General features: G+C 40.1%; 1 protein-coding gene across 4 annotated transcripts; it reads left to right on the top strand.

The window, feature by feature from the left end:
* The first annotated feature begins 256 nt into the window (after positions 1–256).
* Positions 257–13,239, top strand: lhx3 (LIM homeobox 3). 4 transcript variants are annotated; one of them, XM_045716048.1, is made up of 6 exons: positions 257–717; positions 7,688–7,859; positions 8,057–8,256; positions 9,729–9,880; positions 11,132–11,303; positions 11,707–13,239. In XM_045716048.1, exons 1-6 carry the CDS (start codon positions 648–650, stop codon positions 12,123–12,125), a joined length of 1,185 nt encoding a protein of 394 aa, XP_045572004.1. In that variant the 5' UTR covers positions 257–647; the 3' UTR covers positions 12,126–13,239.
* Positions 13,240–13,992: the final 753 nt, after the last annotated feature.

The raw sequence follows: 13,992 nt of genomic DNA, 5'->3' as shown, positions 1-13,992 counted from the left end.
ACAATGTCCCGACGAATCGCCCATTACCCTATTGTGTACGATGAAAGATGGACACGTGTACCTCTAAATGGATAAGGAGGGAAGGGAGGAGGAGAGGGGGGGTTGAAGACAGTGGAGTGGAGGGGGGGGGGGGTTACACGCAACACACGCCTCCGGCCTCGCGCACATACAGAAACTCCCCTTTTCAGCACCATGGACAGGGTATAGTCCTCCACGCGCCACACCCGGCATCTCGACTCCAGCTGTTACTTTTGTTACGTTAAAAACGAACACCCGTCCCATCCTGAGGTCAGCTGACGCTGGTAATGGTCAGGCAGTATCCCCACCCCCTCTCTCTATCTCCTCTCGACCAACACACGGAATCAAACAGCAAGTTGCTGCATTCTGAAAGTTTCCTTGCAGGGTGACCGACGCAGAGAGCAGGTCGACAGGCGTACTTTAGCCTCTTACAACCACGTTATTTTTGTGACTCTCGAAGGATAAAGAAATAGGATCATGCGTTTTGGTTTTTATTTTTTCATAATAATCACTTATCATTAGCCTAAGCTCAGCAGGCGCGCATCTTGCCTTCCTTTCCTCTGTATAGGCCTATCTCAACCTCCGATTGATTTTATGTTCATCTGAGCTGAAAAGCATCACTGCTCAGAATGTTGCTTGAACATCCTGGATCAAGTTGTCAAAATCCAGTGAATTTCTCCCGATACAGTGCAGGTCAAGGTAAGAAGCCGGCTTTCTTGTTTGTTTGGAGTCATTTGCACTTCTAATCGAGATTTAAAATTAACTTTATATGGAAATGTAGCCAGCCTACCATCGAGTCTATTTGACGCCGTTTAGTCCCCTGTAATCTGTTAATGGCTCATAATTAGCTATGAAATATCTAGCTATACAGCAAATCAGCACAGCGGGGGCTCCGCCTGCAGCTCAAAGTTTTACCGATAGGATCCAAACATGCATGAAATAGCCCATTGTATCTCACAGCACACCCTATCATCATCAGTTAAACTTCTGAAATAAGAGTTTGACATATCACCATTATATGCTGAAAGAAGAGTTACAATGGGCTGTGCCTTCCCTTTCAAGACGGGAGAAGTTGTGAAAAGAGAAAAATTGATAGGCTACATATCGAATGGAATGGATTTCATTATATTGGCGAATAGCACTTAAATGTGTGTCCAGTTTAACACAATTGAACAGGGTATTCATACGGTTTCGAGGTGGGACATTAAAGCTTTAATGTATGTTTCCCTGCGTGCGGGAGACGTTATGAATATGTAATGAGCTGCATTGTTGGAAATCATAAGAACAGATGTTATGCGTGTGCTGTTATTTTACGCCATCTCTCTTGGCTGTCACGCGAGTAACGAGACCACAAGAGCGCCTTTGCACCAACCACTTGTGTACCCAACAAGGCGACAGCTCGGCTGCACACAGGCCGCCCCCCGCCCTCCCTAGTCAACAGCCTGTGCAAAATGCTTAAGAAGTGTCAGGTTCCCTTCGACAGGTGCGGCACCTGAGGTCCGTTACAGACAAAACGCTTGAAATGATAGGTATATACGTAAAAAGTTTGCAAACAGAAAATGTCTTTCTGAAAAGGCCTGGCATAACTTTGTTTATTTGATCACACTGTAAACCATGTAGACCAGTCGGCATGTGGTTTGTGAATGATTCCATTACATCTAGGCCTATAGGCTATTCATTATGTGAAGTGTTATTACATCCCAGGCACAAATTATTGTTCGAAAATGTGAAGCATTTTTGTAGCAATGGAAGTCCTACTTCATATTTGTAAATTATGAATCTAATAAAGTAGATCCATGCCACAAAATATATTGTGTTGCCTTACGTATCGGGGAAATGAATAAGGCTTGTAAGTGGGCTATTCCATGGCCAAATCAAAAACCAATAGATTAGCAATGGTTTTAGAAATAAAAGCAATAACGATCTCTTACTAAACCACTAGCCCATGTCCGCCTCTTTCTTACGGATCACTTTTCTGTTTTGTTGATCATAGAGCATTTCTCATGTTACCCCATTACTGTCTCCTCGCCCCTCAAAAGGGAGCGATCAATAGGACATAAAAATATAGCTGAAATGTAAGAGGGAGCACTGAAGCATCCCACACCTTTCACCAAAATATATTTCATATACTCAGAAAATACTGGCAAATGGGGCATTGATTTTAGATTCATCAGGGGTCCACGCAGCCATGGCACTACTCGTGATTTCCCAAGGCGCCCTTTTGCGCCTGAGATCAGTGTCGATAAAATTCATCGTGGTGTTGCCTCGATCAACATGTTATTGAACGGCCAATCTCTCCCCTAAGTAAACAGTTGTCTTTGTGAAGTCAGCATAGGCTATAGTTCTACAATATGGTGTGTGTGTGTGCGCGCGCGCGTGTCAATCGCACGCCAGGTTTATACGTTCTCGTTACGTGATGGAAATTGTAGATTTGGTTTTATTACGAATGTAGTGTTATCTACCGTGACCCCAACACAACGTCAAGTTAAGGAGATGTTCTCTTTTGCTTTTGAGTTAATAAGATACCATGAGTGCGATGGCTGACATAATATGTGAAACATCCAAAATATCCAATATAAAATAGTGCATGTAATTAAATCATACCTGTCAAATATAACAGTAACGTTGGTAAAGGAATATTTGTCATCTGATCCAGATGTTTCAAAAGAAAAGTGTTCATTTCATCAAGCTATTTATTATTAAATGGGGATCCTATTATGTTCCTATGTAGGCTAATGGTTCTAGTGACATATGCCTCCTAGTATTCCATCTTTTTTTGTTAGTAAATAGGGGTCACCTCACGTCGTTCTATTATTGTGCATTTTAGAAAAGGTAAAAAACGAATTAAACATATTTAAAACTATACTGTACTGTAATAAGTTACTAGGTCTATGTAATGGTGGAATGTTTAATAAATATTAGAGTTGCATTCTGCCTTGTCAACTGCACATCAACCACAGAAATCCAACAAGGCCAAAATATATTGTACAATAGCTACCTATATATAAAATGATGTACAGGCCTATTTAAATCTTCGATAGCAGGCCCTGTGTTGCGTATCCATAACATAAACTATCCATTACAGGCAAATATTTGGAATGTCACTTTATTTAACTTAACTTTAACTTATTTAACTTAATGAATTTTCGAACTCAACCGTTTCAGGACTTCATTAAAAAAATATATGTACCAGGTTCCATTTTCGTTTGCGTTTGATTATTTGTGTAGCTTCGGCTTTATTATGGCCGTGATTCGATTTGAAATAGGCCTACACACTGTTTTAGAGAAACGTGCGTGCAAAGTTCTATTTAAAACCACTTAGGCTACTTTTCGTGCAGTGAAAATGTATTTTCATAAGATCATGCAAAATATGTTAGTGTAAATGAACCAGCTAAAGGTCAAATAGGAGCTTCTTGCAATAAAATGTCATTTAATAGCATAGCCTGTGCATCAACTAAACACACATGGCCGAAACCATAGTCAAATGTTATCTTGTTCCATTTTACCTCCCTCCGAAGAGCACTTAATACCCGCACCGTTTCCAAGTTTCTGATCGTTGATGATAATCTATCTCCCTGCTTTAACAGGCCAGTCGCTAGGGTAACCACGCGTCGTAATCCTGCGCAGTGCACATCACAGTGGGATACAGCAAACTCAAGCGTATGCAGTCACACCGTGCGTGGAATTCTAGTATTCTTCCCTTGATATACTGCATAATATGGCGTTGTGAGTGATAGGTGCACAGCTAGAACACAGCAATACAGTCGTTTTTCGTTATCGTGTGAGGAGAACATGAGCAATGGATGGACATAATGAACAGAACTCTCCAAATGGAGCACCGAATAACACGGAGATGCTTTTTGCCTTGCTGGCCCAGAGCGAGGAATTACGTAAAGGTATACAACAGGGCAACGCATGTCTAAATGTGTGTTTTAATCTAATCTGATATTGGTTAGGCACATTGCAATGGTCAGATATTTAATCAGTACTTTGTTGTCGCTGTTTATACTTGTCAGAATAAGGGATGTTGTTTTATTTCATTACAACACCTTCATGTATCGCATGCTGTATGAAGAACACAATATAACTTTATTCGAATTGTCTCCTCTTTTGTATTTATGAACATTTTTATAATGCAATGAAATGCTTATATTTCCTACATGGAATAGAACGCTATTTCTTGCATGCATTATTCGCTCATACACCATCAGTTTTAGACTAGTCATTGGTTAGCCGAAACAGTGGACACTAACCTTTTCAGTTTTTTCCACTTTTCGCTCCTGTCCCCTGTATTACAATGGATTATGGCTAAATCTGTATGGCGAAGGATTAAGGCTAAAGACGGCGAATCTACGAAATAGCATATGTCTTATCTGTTTGCTCCAAAGCTATTTTTTTACACTTTTATGAAGTTTTAATCTTGTCGCAATTTTTCCATTCATTGCATATGAGGGTTAAGGATTTAGTAAACCGTTTAAAAATACACATTGTAGACATTATTGTCTTAAATGTTTAAAGATAAGTGTGAATTCTTTATTTAGGATGGTGTGAATTGTAACAACTATATAACAACCTGCCCTACATGGGACAAACGTATTTGTTTTAACGAGGTTTCTATCAATATTACTGCAATTTCTAGGGATTGAATTGGCTTTCATGGGCGTATATCTATACTGGTAATATTTTTATAAGGTGATCAAATCGCTGGATTGTGGCGTGAGACTTGACCGTTGTATTCTAGTTTTACAGAACCTATTGAATTAATAATGAGTTTGATGCACCTGTTGGTGACGTGGCTCCCTCGCTGTTGTGCGTTGCTTGCTCTTGGTCCCAGAAAACAATATTCCGTACATTTGTCATAAATTGCCCACAAATTAACAATAGGAATGCGATTCCTTGGACGAATGAAACGTGGTTCGACTTGAATAAATAAAAGTGCTAACATTTCAAGCCTCATTTAAGTTGCCAGTGATGCGTCTCACTCGATACATGTTTGTTGATAGTTTAATAATAAGTTACATTTACATTTACATTTTAGTCATTTAGCAGACGCTATTATCCAGAGCGACTTACAGTAGTGAATGCATACATTTCATTTCATACATTATTTTATTTTTTCCTGCAATGAAAAGTTATTTGTTTGCTGAAAGATGGCCATTTTGTTTTCGTGTATTGTCTTGTCTTGATGAAGGCATGCTTAAAAGTTGGCCATGCGAGTATGTTTGAGTGGATTATTCCTAAAAGTTCAATGGCCTGCAAATTGTCACATTATGTCTATTGATGTTCAGTTAATTATATGAATTAGAGCTAATCCTGAACTTGATGAAGACATTGGCTTACTATTATCTGTAAACTGTACGTCGGAACGATTGGGTATCAGAGGGATATTGTCAAATGTCATGTGTAAATTAGTCAAGATACAATTATGCAAATTTGACCATATGGACGGTCGGGTTCATCATCCCAACACCGAAACCATTTCTAGTAGCCTAATGTGCACGGTATCATCAGCATATCTAAATTGTCAATAAACTCATGTTAACACACAACGTGTAACAATTAGGTATGTGACTGAAGGAAGCTACATTTGATAACATCGAAACACATTTCACCTCATCCACCCAAGTGTGCACTTTCAGCGTAATTTCATGCGTTATAGTGGGAAAGGCTTGGATGGTGTTTTGACAATTTGAATTCAGGAATATTGGCAACATGTTCAATGTCCGAACCCTGGATCAAATGTTGCTGTGGTCTCGTTAACATGAATGAAACCCTCCTTTCCCACTCAGCGAAGCGGGCCTGCTTCTGCATGATTTGGAAACCAGATGCAAAGTAAAACCTCAAACTGCCTTTGGGCCAGCGTTGATGGGGAGTCTGAGCATGGACATGGGGATTGACTGTGTCGCTACAGAAGGCTTGTTTTTTCTTCCCTTTTTATTATCACTAGTGATTATTAAATGGGAAACAATGGACCAGTGTTTTAAAGAGAGAGGGACCCATGCGCCTGTTGTACCCACTGGGCACAGACGTAAATTCAACGTCTATTCCACTTTAGTGCAACGTACATTTTATTGAAATAAGGTGGAAACAACGTTGATGCAACCAGTGTGTGCCCAGTGGGTAATCTCAAACACGAGGATAGGATAGCCCATGCATGGTCGCAGGAACGAGAGAAGAGATACATACATACTGTATATGTTGAATCAGTAAGGGAAACGGGGAGAGATGGAGAGGGAAAGGCTTAGAGAGAGATGGTCTGGGGGACTTGGATCAGTTGGTTACCATGCAAAGTAAGTGTTTTAATTAATGGAATGCGCTTTTTCGAGGAGTGATAGTAGAAGGGGGGGGGGTTATAGGCCTATGTCTTCTTCATTCATTCCGCAGGTCAACCATAATGGTTCCAGCATGATACCTCAATCAGCCAACAGTCAATCTGTGTTGGCTGTTGTCTTTGTAATATTTTATGCTATTAGTTTGATTTTCGCTGTGTTCTTTTGTAGTGCATCTGGCACCCACACTTGGAAAATGTTAACGGATGTTGCCAGGTTTCGATAATCATACAAAAAACAGGCCTTTACTCGAATTTATGGGTTGTGAAAAAAATGACGATGGTGATGATGACGACGACGATGATGAAGATGATGATGATGGTGGTGCTGACAAACGAATGAATGGCTGTAATTTATAGGCAGCAGTGTATTTACATCTGAGACTATTAAAATAATTATGTCCCTACATTTATTGATAGAGTCCACAACACCTTATTCAACTTAATGGAAAACTCAACACAAAACTATATTTTGTTATTTGTTTCATTCGTTCATTGTTGATAGTCCCAAAATGTTTTACTTGTCAGAAATCAAGTTTTAAAGGTATATAACTTTCAAAATACAGAAATACAGCCCATGCAAAATGCATCATACTGTCTGTATTTCTGTATTTTGAAAGTTATATATCTTGAAAACTTGATTGCTGACAAGCAAAACATTTGGGGACTACATCAACAATGGACTAATGAAACAAATACCAAATATCGTTTTTGTGTTGAATTTTCCTTTAAATGCACTGTTCGAAATCTACCTTTTGGTGATGGTTTCAACTATGCTTTTCATTCAACCAGATTTGTTTATTAGGCCTACAACTTTTTAATTGAATTATAGCAATACTCAACTACATGGCAATCAATATACATCGATGAAAATAAAAAATATACAATATTCTAGATACTAGCTCAGTGAAAAAAATTGTCTCATATTTTCCCTGAAATAGACTGCCTTGGGTTTTTTCCATTCATTTCTATTTACTCATCACTTTCGATGCGAATTTCTATATCTGAGGTTTTAGTACTATCTACTGAAAAACAAATGGCATAAATATGTGATTCATGTATAAATAAAATACCTATTTATAATATGCAAAATATGAAGTATGATTTATCACAATTTTTTTAGATAATTTGTATCGAATTAGTCTCCTTATTTAGATATTATCCCAAATAAGCCTTTTCTAAATCAAATGCATTAACAAATGTCTACATTTGACAATTGTATGAATTGCTATTTTGTGTCGTAAAACAATTTGATCACAGTATAATTTGTCTCGGTGCAACATGATTTCTTAAGCAGTGTTTAAATTCAAGATGGCTTCATGGTTATCCTGTCTTCTACAGAAATTCCTGTATGCGCTGGCTGTAATCAACACATCGTGGACCGCTTCATCCTCAAAGTGCTGGACCGCCATTGGCACAGCAAGTGCCTGAAATGCAGCGACTGCCAATCCCAACTAGCGGACAAGTGCTTCAGCCGGGGAGATAGCGTTTACTGCAAAGAAGATTTTTTTAAGTGAGTGCAAGAAATAGGCCGTCCCATTAAATACATATTCTTTCATGATCGACAAATTATTGAAAATATTGCAGGTGTGTAGGTTGCCTAATAGTTCATTGAAAACAAGCCAAACTATTTTATAGAATCGCAGGTTGTGAACGTGATTAAACTATTGTCAATTTATTGATGATAACCTTCTTATTTCCAAAAAGGAGATTTGGGACCAAATGCGCCGCGTGTCAGCAAGGTATTCCTCCGACGCAGGTGGTGAGGAGGGCACAGGATTTCGTATACCACCTGCACTGCTTCGCGTGCATCGTGTGCAAGAGGCAGCTCGCGACAGGTGACGAGTACTACCTGATGGAGGACAGCAGGCTCGTGTGCAAGGCTGACTACGAGACCGCCAAACAGCGAGGTGAGAAATCACTGTATGTGATCTAAGGCGCTGCATCTCAGTGCAAGAGGCGTCACTACAGTCCCCGGTTCGAATTCAGGCTGTATCACATCCGGCCGTGATTGGGAGTCCCATAGGGTGGCGCACAATTGGCCCAGTGTCGTCCAGGTTTTGCCGGGGTAGGCAGTCATTGTAAATAATAATTTGTTCTTAACTGACTTGGCTAGTTAAATCAAGGTTAAATTAAAAAACCATATCACACCGATTTAGGGTCCCCAAGATCAGAGTTCCTAGATTCTAACGCCTAATTACGCATGCATCCACAGTCGTTATTTCAGCGATATCGAAGAATGTGGAAATCCTACAAGGCCCACATCTTCATTTCATTCTGTCTGCTAAACTTCAACGTAAAAAAAGGAGTATGCCTATAATATGTTATCAATCACCGCATCACCCAATACGTTATGTATTGTTTGGAGCTGTGAACTTGATCTCCAAGACTATGAGGTCACCCATAAACACTTGACCCATCTGCGCTAGTTGCGTCGTAGCCCGCGTCCCAATAGATAGCAATAACCTATGTATAGATAGGCCTAAAGCCTGTCCAATTGCATTGAAGAGAGAAAACGTAGCTCATTTTTGTTTTATTTTATTAGCAGACCGACAGTGACTAAGAAGATTAAATTCAGCCTCATCTGCACAACATATTCGTTTTGTTTCAAGGGTGTTAAAAGCGCTGGTTACCATGTTTTGCTAAAGTAACTCATAGGCTACCCTAACGCCTCGGATTAAAATCACTTATTTTATGTAAATGCGTATTTATTGCAAATTTATTACAATCTGACCTCTCACAGAAGCTCTGTACAAACAAAACGACACCCACGCAGGGTATTTTCTTTGTGAAGAGTTAATGCATTACTCAAGTGTTATCTACCCCATCTGTTTGGGGGAATTTACTGCCTGTATCTCCTGCTGATTTACACATTGAGTTAACGTGAGTTTTCATAGAAAAACACACACGTTTATTTTGTTAATGAAAGGGCGCCATTACTTGGGCATTGGAGGATGGTCTCGCATTTTTTTTGTCTGTATACTATTTGTTTGCTTATGAGTTAGCATATATTTGCGATCAATTACGCACATAATAACAAATCATCAAATGCACGAGTAATCCGACTCATTAACAGTTTATTTACAGCCTCTAACTCGCAAAGGATGCTGAATAATCAAATTAATATAATTCAATCATTTGTTTAATAAGCATTGCACTGTCAATTATATTTCCAGATATATATTTCTTTATAGATACATTTTTTTGGGCACGCAAAAAGCAATTTTTTACGAGGCTTACAATTTTCGGTGGATCTAACTGAATATCTATCAATATTTGGATACAGCTTTGAATCGAATATTAGGCCTATTAGCATAAAGAATTGGGGTGCATTTTTGTTTACGTTATGGCTTACATTGTATGTCTTGTATTTTCTTTTTAGAAGCTGACTCAACAGCGAAAAGGCCACGAACGACCATCACCGCGAAACAGCTCGAGACCCTGAAAAACGCTTACAACAACTCTCCCAAACCGGCCCGCCACGTACGAGAACAGCTATCGTCAGAAACTGGCCTAGATATGCGGGTTGTTCAGGTAACTATCCATTCCCCTCCATTATAGACAATTTCATTAGCGTTCTTATTGTATTATTATCTAAGGTCATGCATGGGTTTCCTTTTGAAATAGTGCTTGAAATGGCTTCCCAGGTACAGAAGAGTTGGGGTTTGATGGTTAGAATTTACAGTGAGATGGAGTAAAAAAAAAGTCCACACAAGAGAGCTCGTTAACAACGCTGAGCCTCGCATATTGTCTGTGAAAGAGCCCTACTGTGGATGACTATGGCCAATTAGTCATTCTGTATATATCGTTTTATTTGCAAGGACACTTAAAGTAGTTAGGAAGCCACTATCGCTTCATTATTCACTGAAGGGGAAATGGGGGTGAAGAGGGTTCACTTTGGCTCCATATCATTAATGAATATAGACCTTTCCTAAATATGGGGTAGAAAGGAGAACATTTTTACCTGTTTTAATTCAATTATGCTTTGCGTGATGTAGATTTAAACAAATACGTGCTTACATTGAATGGTTTGTCAATCATAACTGTCTCTTAAAAATAAAAATACAAATGTTTCCAATTTTATCACACAATTTTACAGCTACAATTTAGAACGTGGACAAAGTGAGATTTAAATAATTAACATCAACTCCAGGTATTAAATCCCAGTGAGAGGGTAACATGCATGGTAACTTGTCTGCTCTCAGGGTTAAGGACAACTTATAGCTGTCATGAAGTTAATTAAGCGCGTGATAAATCTTGTACAGGGCATGGTGGTCCCAAGATTAGTGTTCTGTCCCACTGTTTCAATCTCCCACTTGTGTTAAAGAAGACATGGCCCAGTCCCCAGACAGTCCTTGAAAATGATTTTGTTTTAATGTTAATGTACCTGACCACTTAAAAGCATAGCAGGTGAAGCACTGAAGAAAGAGTAGAGGAAAATTATGTCTGGAATGGTCTAGTAAGGGGTTAGGAATGTCATTTTGCATGTCCAACAATAGGCTATGAATGAAACATTCAGTTCAAAAGATAAAACATTTGATAATGTTATAAAACAGACTACTTGTGTCCTCTGCAAATGTAACAGTACATTATAGAGTTCTCATTTTAAGAAATCAGTTTCACTTTACTCATAATTCTATTTTAGGGAAAGGCTTCTACTTAGAAAAATATGATATTTATTGGAGGAGCTGCCTTCAACAGGAAATTCCCAACTTCCCAATTGTATACCTAAAATAAATAGAACAAAACATATGTACCTAACCATACAACACCTCTGTCCTCCAGGTCTGGTTTCAGAACAGGCGAGCAAAAGAGAAGAGGCTGAAGAAGGATGCAGGCAGACAGAGGTGGGGACAGTACTTCCGCAACATGAAGAGGTCGCGAGGTAGTTCCAAATCAGACAAGGACAGCATCCAGGAGGAGGGCATGGACAGCGACGCTGAGGTCTCCTTTACAGGTAGGATGAGAAAACAAACAGACAGAAATATCTGAGATGATGTATTCACAATAATCAAATTAAAGGGAATGGGATACAGTGGGCACCTTTAAGTTCCTATTTGAGGAATTATGAGAGATGATAAAAAATGAGTTATTATCCTAATTATAATACCAACTCTTTTTATATGATTTATTAGCCCCTGAAGTGCGTAGTGGAAATGGACATAGCACATTTGTAAACCACACATTTTGGTTTATACCCACTCAAATGTGAATGAAACCCAAATAATTCCAATGAGGGAAAAATTGTATAAATCAAATTTTATATGAATGACCAGAATCAAACTAATAATATCAGCACTATATTCCATAAGGCTTCTATAATGCCACACCATGACCAAGTGTCCTCCCTTGTGTTCCAGACGAGCCACCCATGTCGGAGCTCAGTCACTCCAATGGCATCTACAGCGGCCTGAGCGAGTCGTCTCCAGCCATGGGGGGCAGCCACGGCCCCTTCCCCCTGGAGCATGGAGTCCTCCCCTCTCAGGACCAGTACCGTGACATCCGCTCCAGCAGCCCCTACGGCCTACCCCAGTCCCCAGGTTCGCTTCAGGCACTGCCCAGGCACCAGCCCCTCATCTCCAGCCTGGTCTACCCTGACTCCGGCCTGTCCATCATGACCCAAGGCGGGGCCCCGGGGCTGAACCCAGGCATGAGAGGAGTGTTGGGGGGCACTAACGGCCCCAGCTCGGATCTGTCCACTGGCAGCAGTGGGGGCTACCCAGACTTCCCAGCGAGTCCAGCTTCCTGGTTGGATGAAGTGGACCACGGACAGTTTTGATGAGCTGGGTTGATTGGTCAACGTGGTCTAAGGACTCAAAGGTGTTTTTTCTGTGTCTTCTCCTGCGGGTGTCAAAAACTGGAAAAGAGACAGTCACGCAAGACCTGTGAAACAGAGAGACCGGGTCAGACGGTTGCTGTCTTTCACCCTCCTTGGATCACTCTGTCTCTGTCAATGAACTGTCAATGAATATTTTTAATTTCTCCTGATCTGAGTGGACTGAAAGGAAGGATTGGGCCATCAAAAAATATGAATGGTAGCACTTGGAATTCACACACCATTCCTTAAAGATAACAAGACTGAGAGAAATGGAGTGCTGGCCTGTTCTGAATGATCATTTAGCTACTGACGAAGTGTTGATATGTTGCTCAAATATCGTCAAGAGTAGGGTGTGAAAGGAAAGCCCCTCACTTCTACAATCTGAACTTTAACGGTCAGACAGACATACTCCATCTCTCAGCCTGAAGTCTTCACAGCACTCATCAAACAGCCCTCCACCATTGAACTATGTGTACAGCAACTTTCCACCATCATGCTTTTGATCCCTATGGTGTCATCAATATTACACCAGAGGAAACTCACAGATACACACCATTTCCAGCTGTGATATCATTGTGACAACTTAGCAAATTCAGACTTTTGCCCAATTGGATTTTATTAGACTCCAATCCTTTCCACCTTACTCTTCTCTCTGTTTCAAAAAAAAAAAAGTGTACCGATGCAGGTTTTGGTTCAGAGTTTTTATGTGTCTGGTTGTTGCCAAATGTCTATGTATATTATGGTTTATCATTGTGGAGAATTTATTTTTATACAACCCCTTCGACAACATGAATACCACAGATATTAGGACTTTGTACATTGACGGCTAGGGATCTAGACAAGTTGTAGATGTCGCCTCCCACCGATAACTAGAGGTCCAGTTACTTCTATGCATTTGTGTGTTCTCAGATGTATCTTGTTTGTTTCATTCTATTGAAATTACCTGGGCATGCTGAAACCCAGGCTGGTGTACGTGTTTGTTTATGTGGAAGATGTTTTATGTCTTATTTATTCTCTCTGATGATGATTAAGTGATACAGGTCTTTAATAAATTTGTCAGCTAAATCCAAACTGACCACTGACTCGTGTATCAGATCTTTATTATGTTGACTATGGACTTTGTCTTGGGTTCTCTTCTATTTTTCAAGGCTCAAGCTAAAACCCAGATACAGACACAGAAAGCGGATAGTACGAGTCTCAGAGTTTATAACAGTACAAGGGGCAGGCAAAAGGTAAGTCAAGGCAGTCAAAGAGTCGTAATACAAATCAGAGTCAGGCAGGTACAGGACGGCAGGCAGGATCAGGGTCAGGACAGGCAGAAAATTCAGAACTGGAAAGACTAGGAAAAACTAAAACTAGAGCACAGGAAACACGGGAACATGCTGGTAGGATTTGATGAACTGGCAACAGACAAACAGAAAACGCAGGTATAAATACACAGGAGATAATGGGGACAAATGGGAGACACCTGGTGGGGGGTGGAGACAAGCACAAGTGTCACGGTTGTCGTAGGAAGGAGCGGACCAAAGTGCAGCGTGTGTGTCGTTCCACATTTTATTTTCACTGTGAAACTTTGTAATACATACACAAACAAAAACAACAAACCGTGACGCAGAGTAGAAACATACACTAACTCAGAAACAATCTCCCACAAACCCTAGTGGAAAAAAAACCCTACTTAAGTATGATCTCCAATTAGAGACAACGAGGACCAGCTGCCTCTAATTGAAGATCATCTCAAACAAAACCCAACATAGAAATACAAAACTAGAACCTGACAACATAGAAAAACTAAACTAGAAAACCCCCCTGTCACGCCCTGACCTAC

The sequence above is a fragment of the Salmo salar genome, chromosome ssa01, assembly GCF_905237065.1.
Source record: "Salmo salar chromosome ssa01, Ssal_v3.1, whole genome shotgun sequence".
In the NCBI taxonomy this organism is placed as follows: Eukaryota; Metazoa; Chordata; class Actinopteri; order Salmoniformes; family Salmonidae; genus Salmo; species Salmo salar.
The sequence above is the reverse complement of the archived record's forward strand: the minus strand, read 5'-3'. Positions and strand labels throughout refer to the sequence as shown.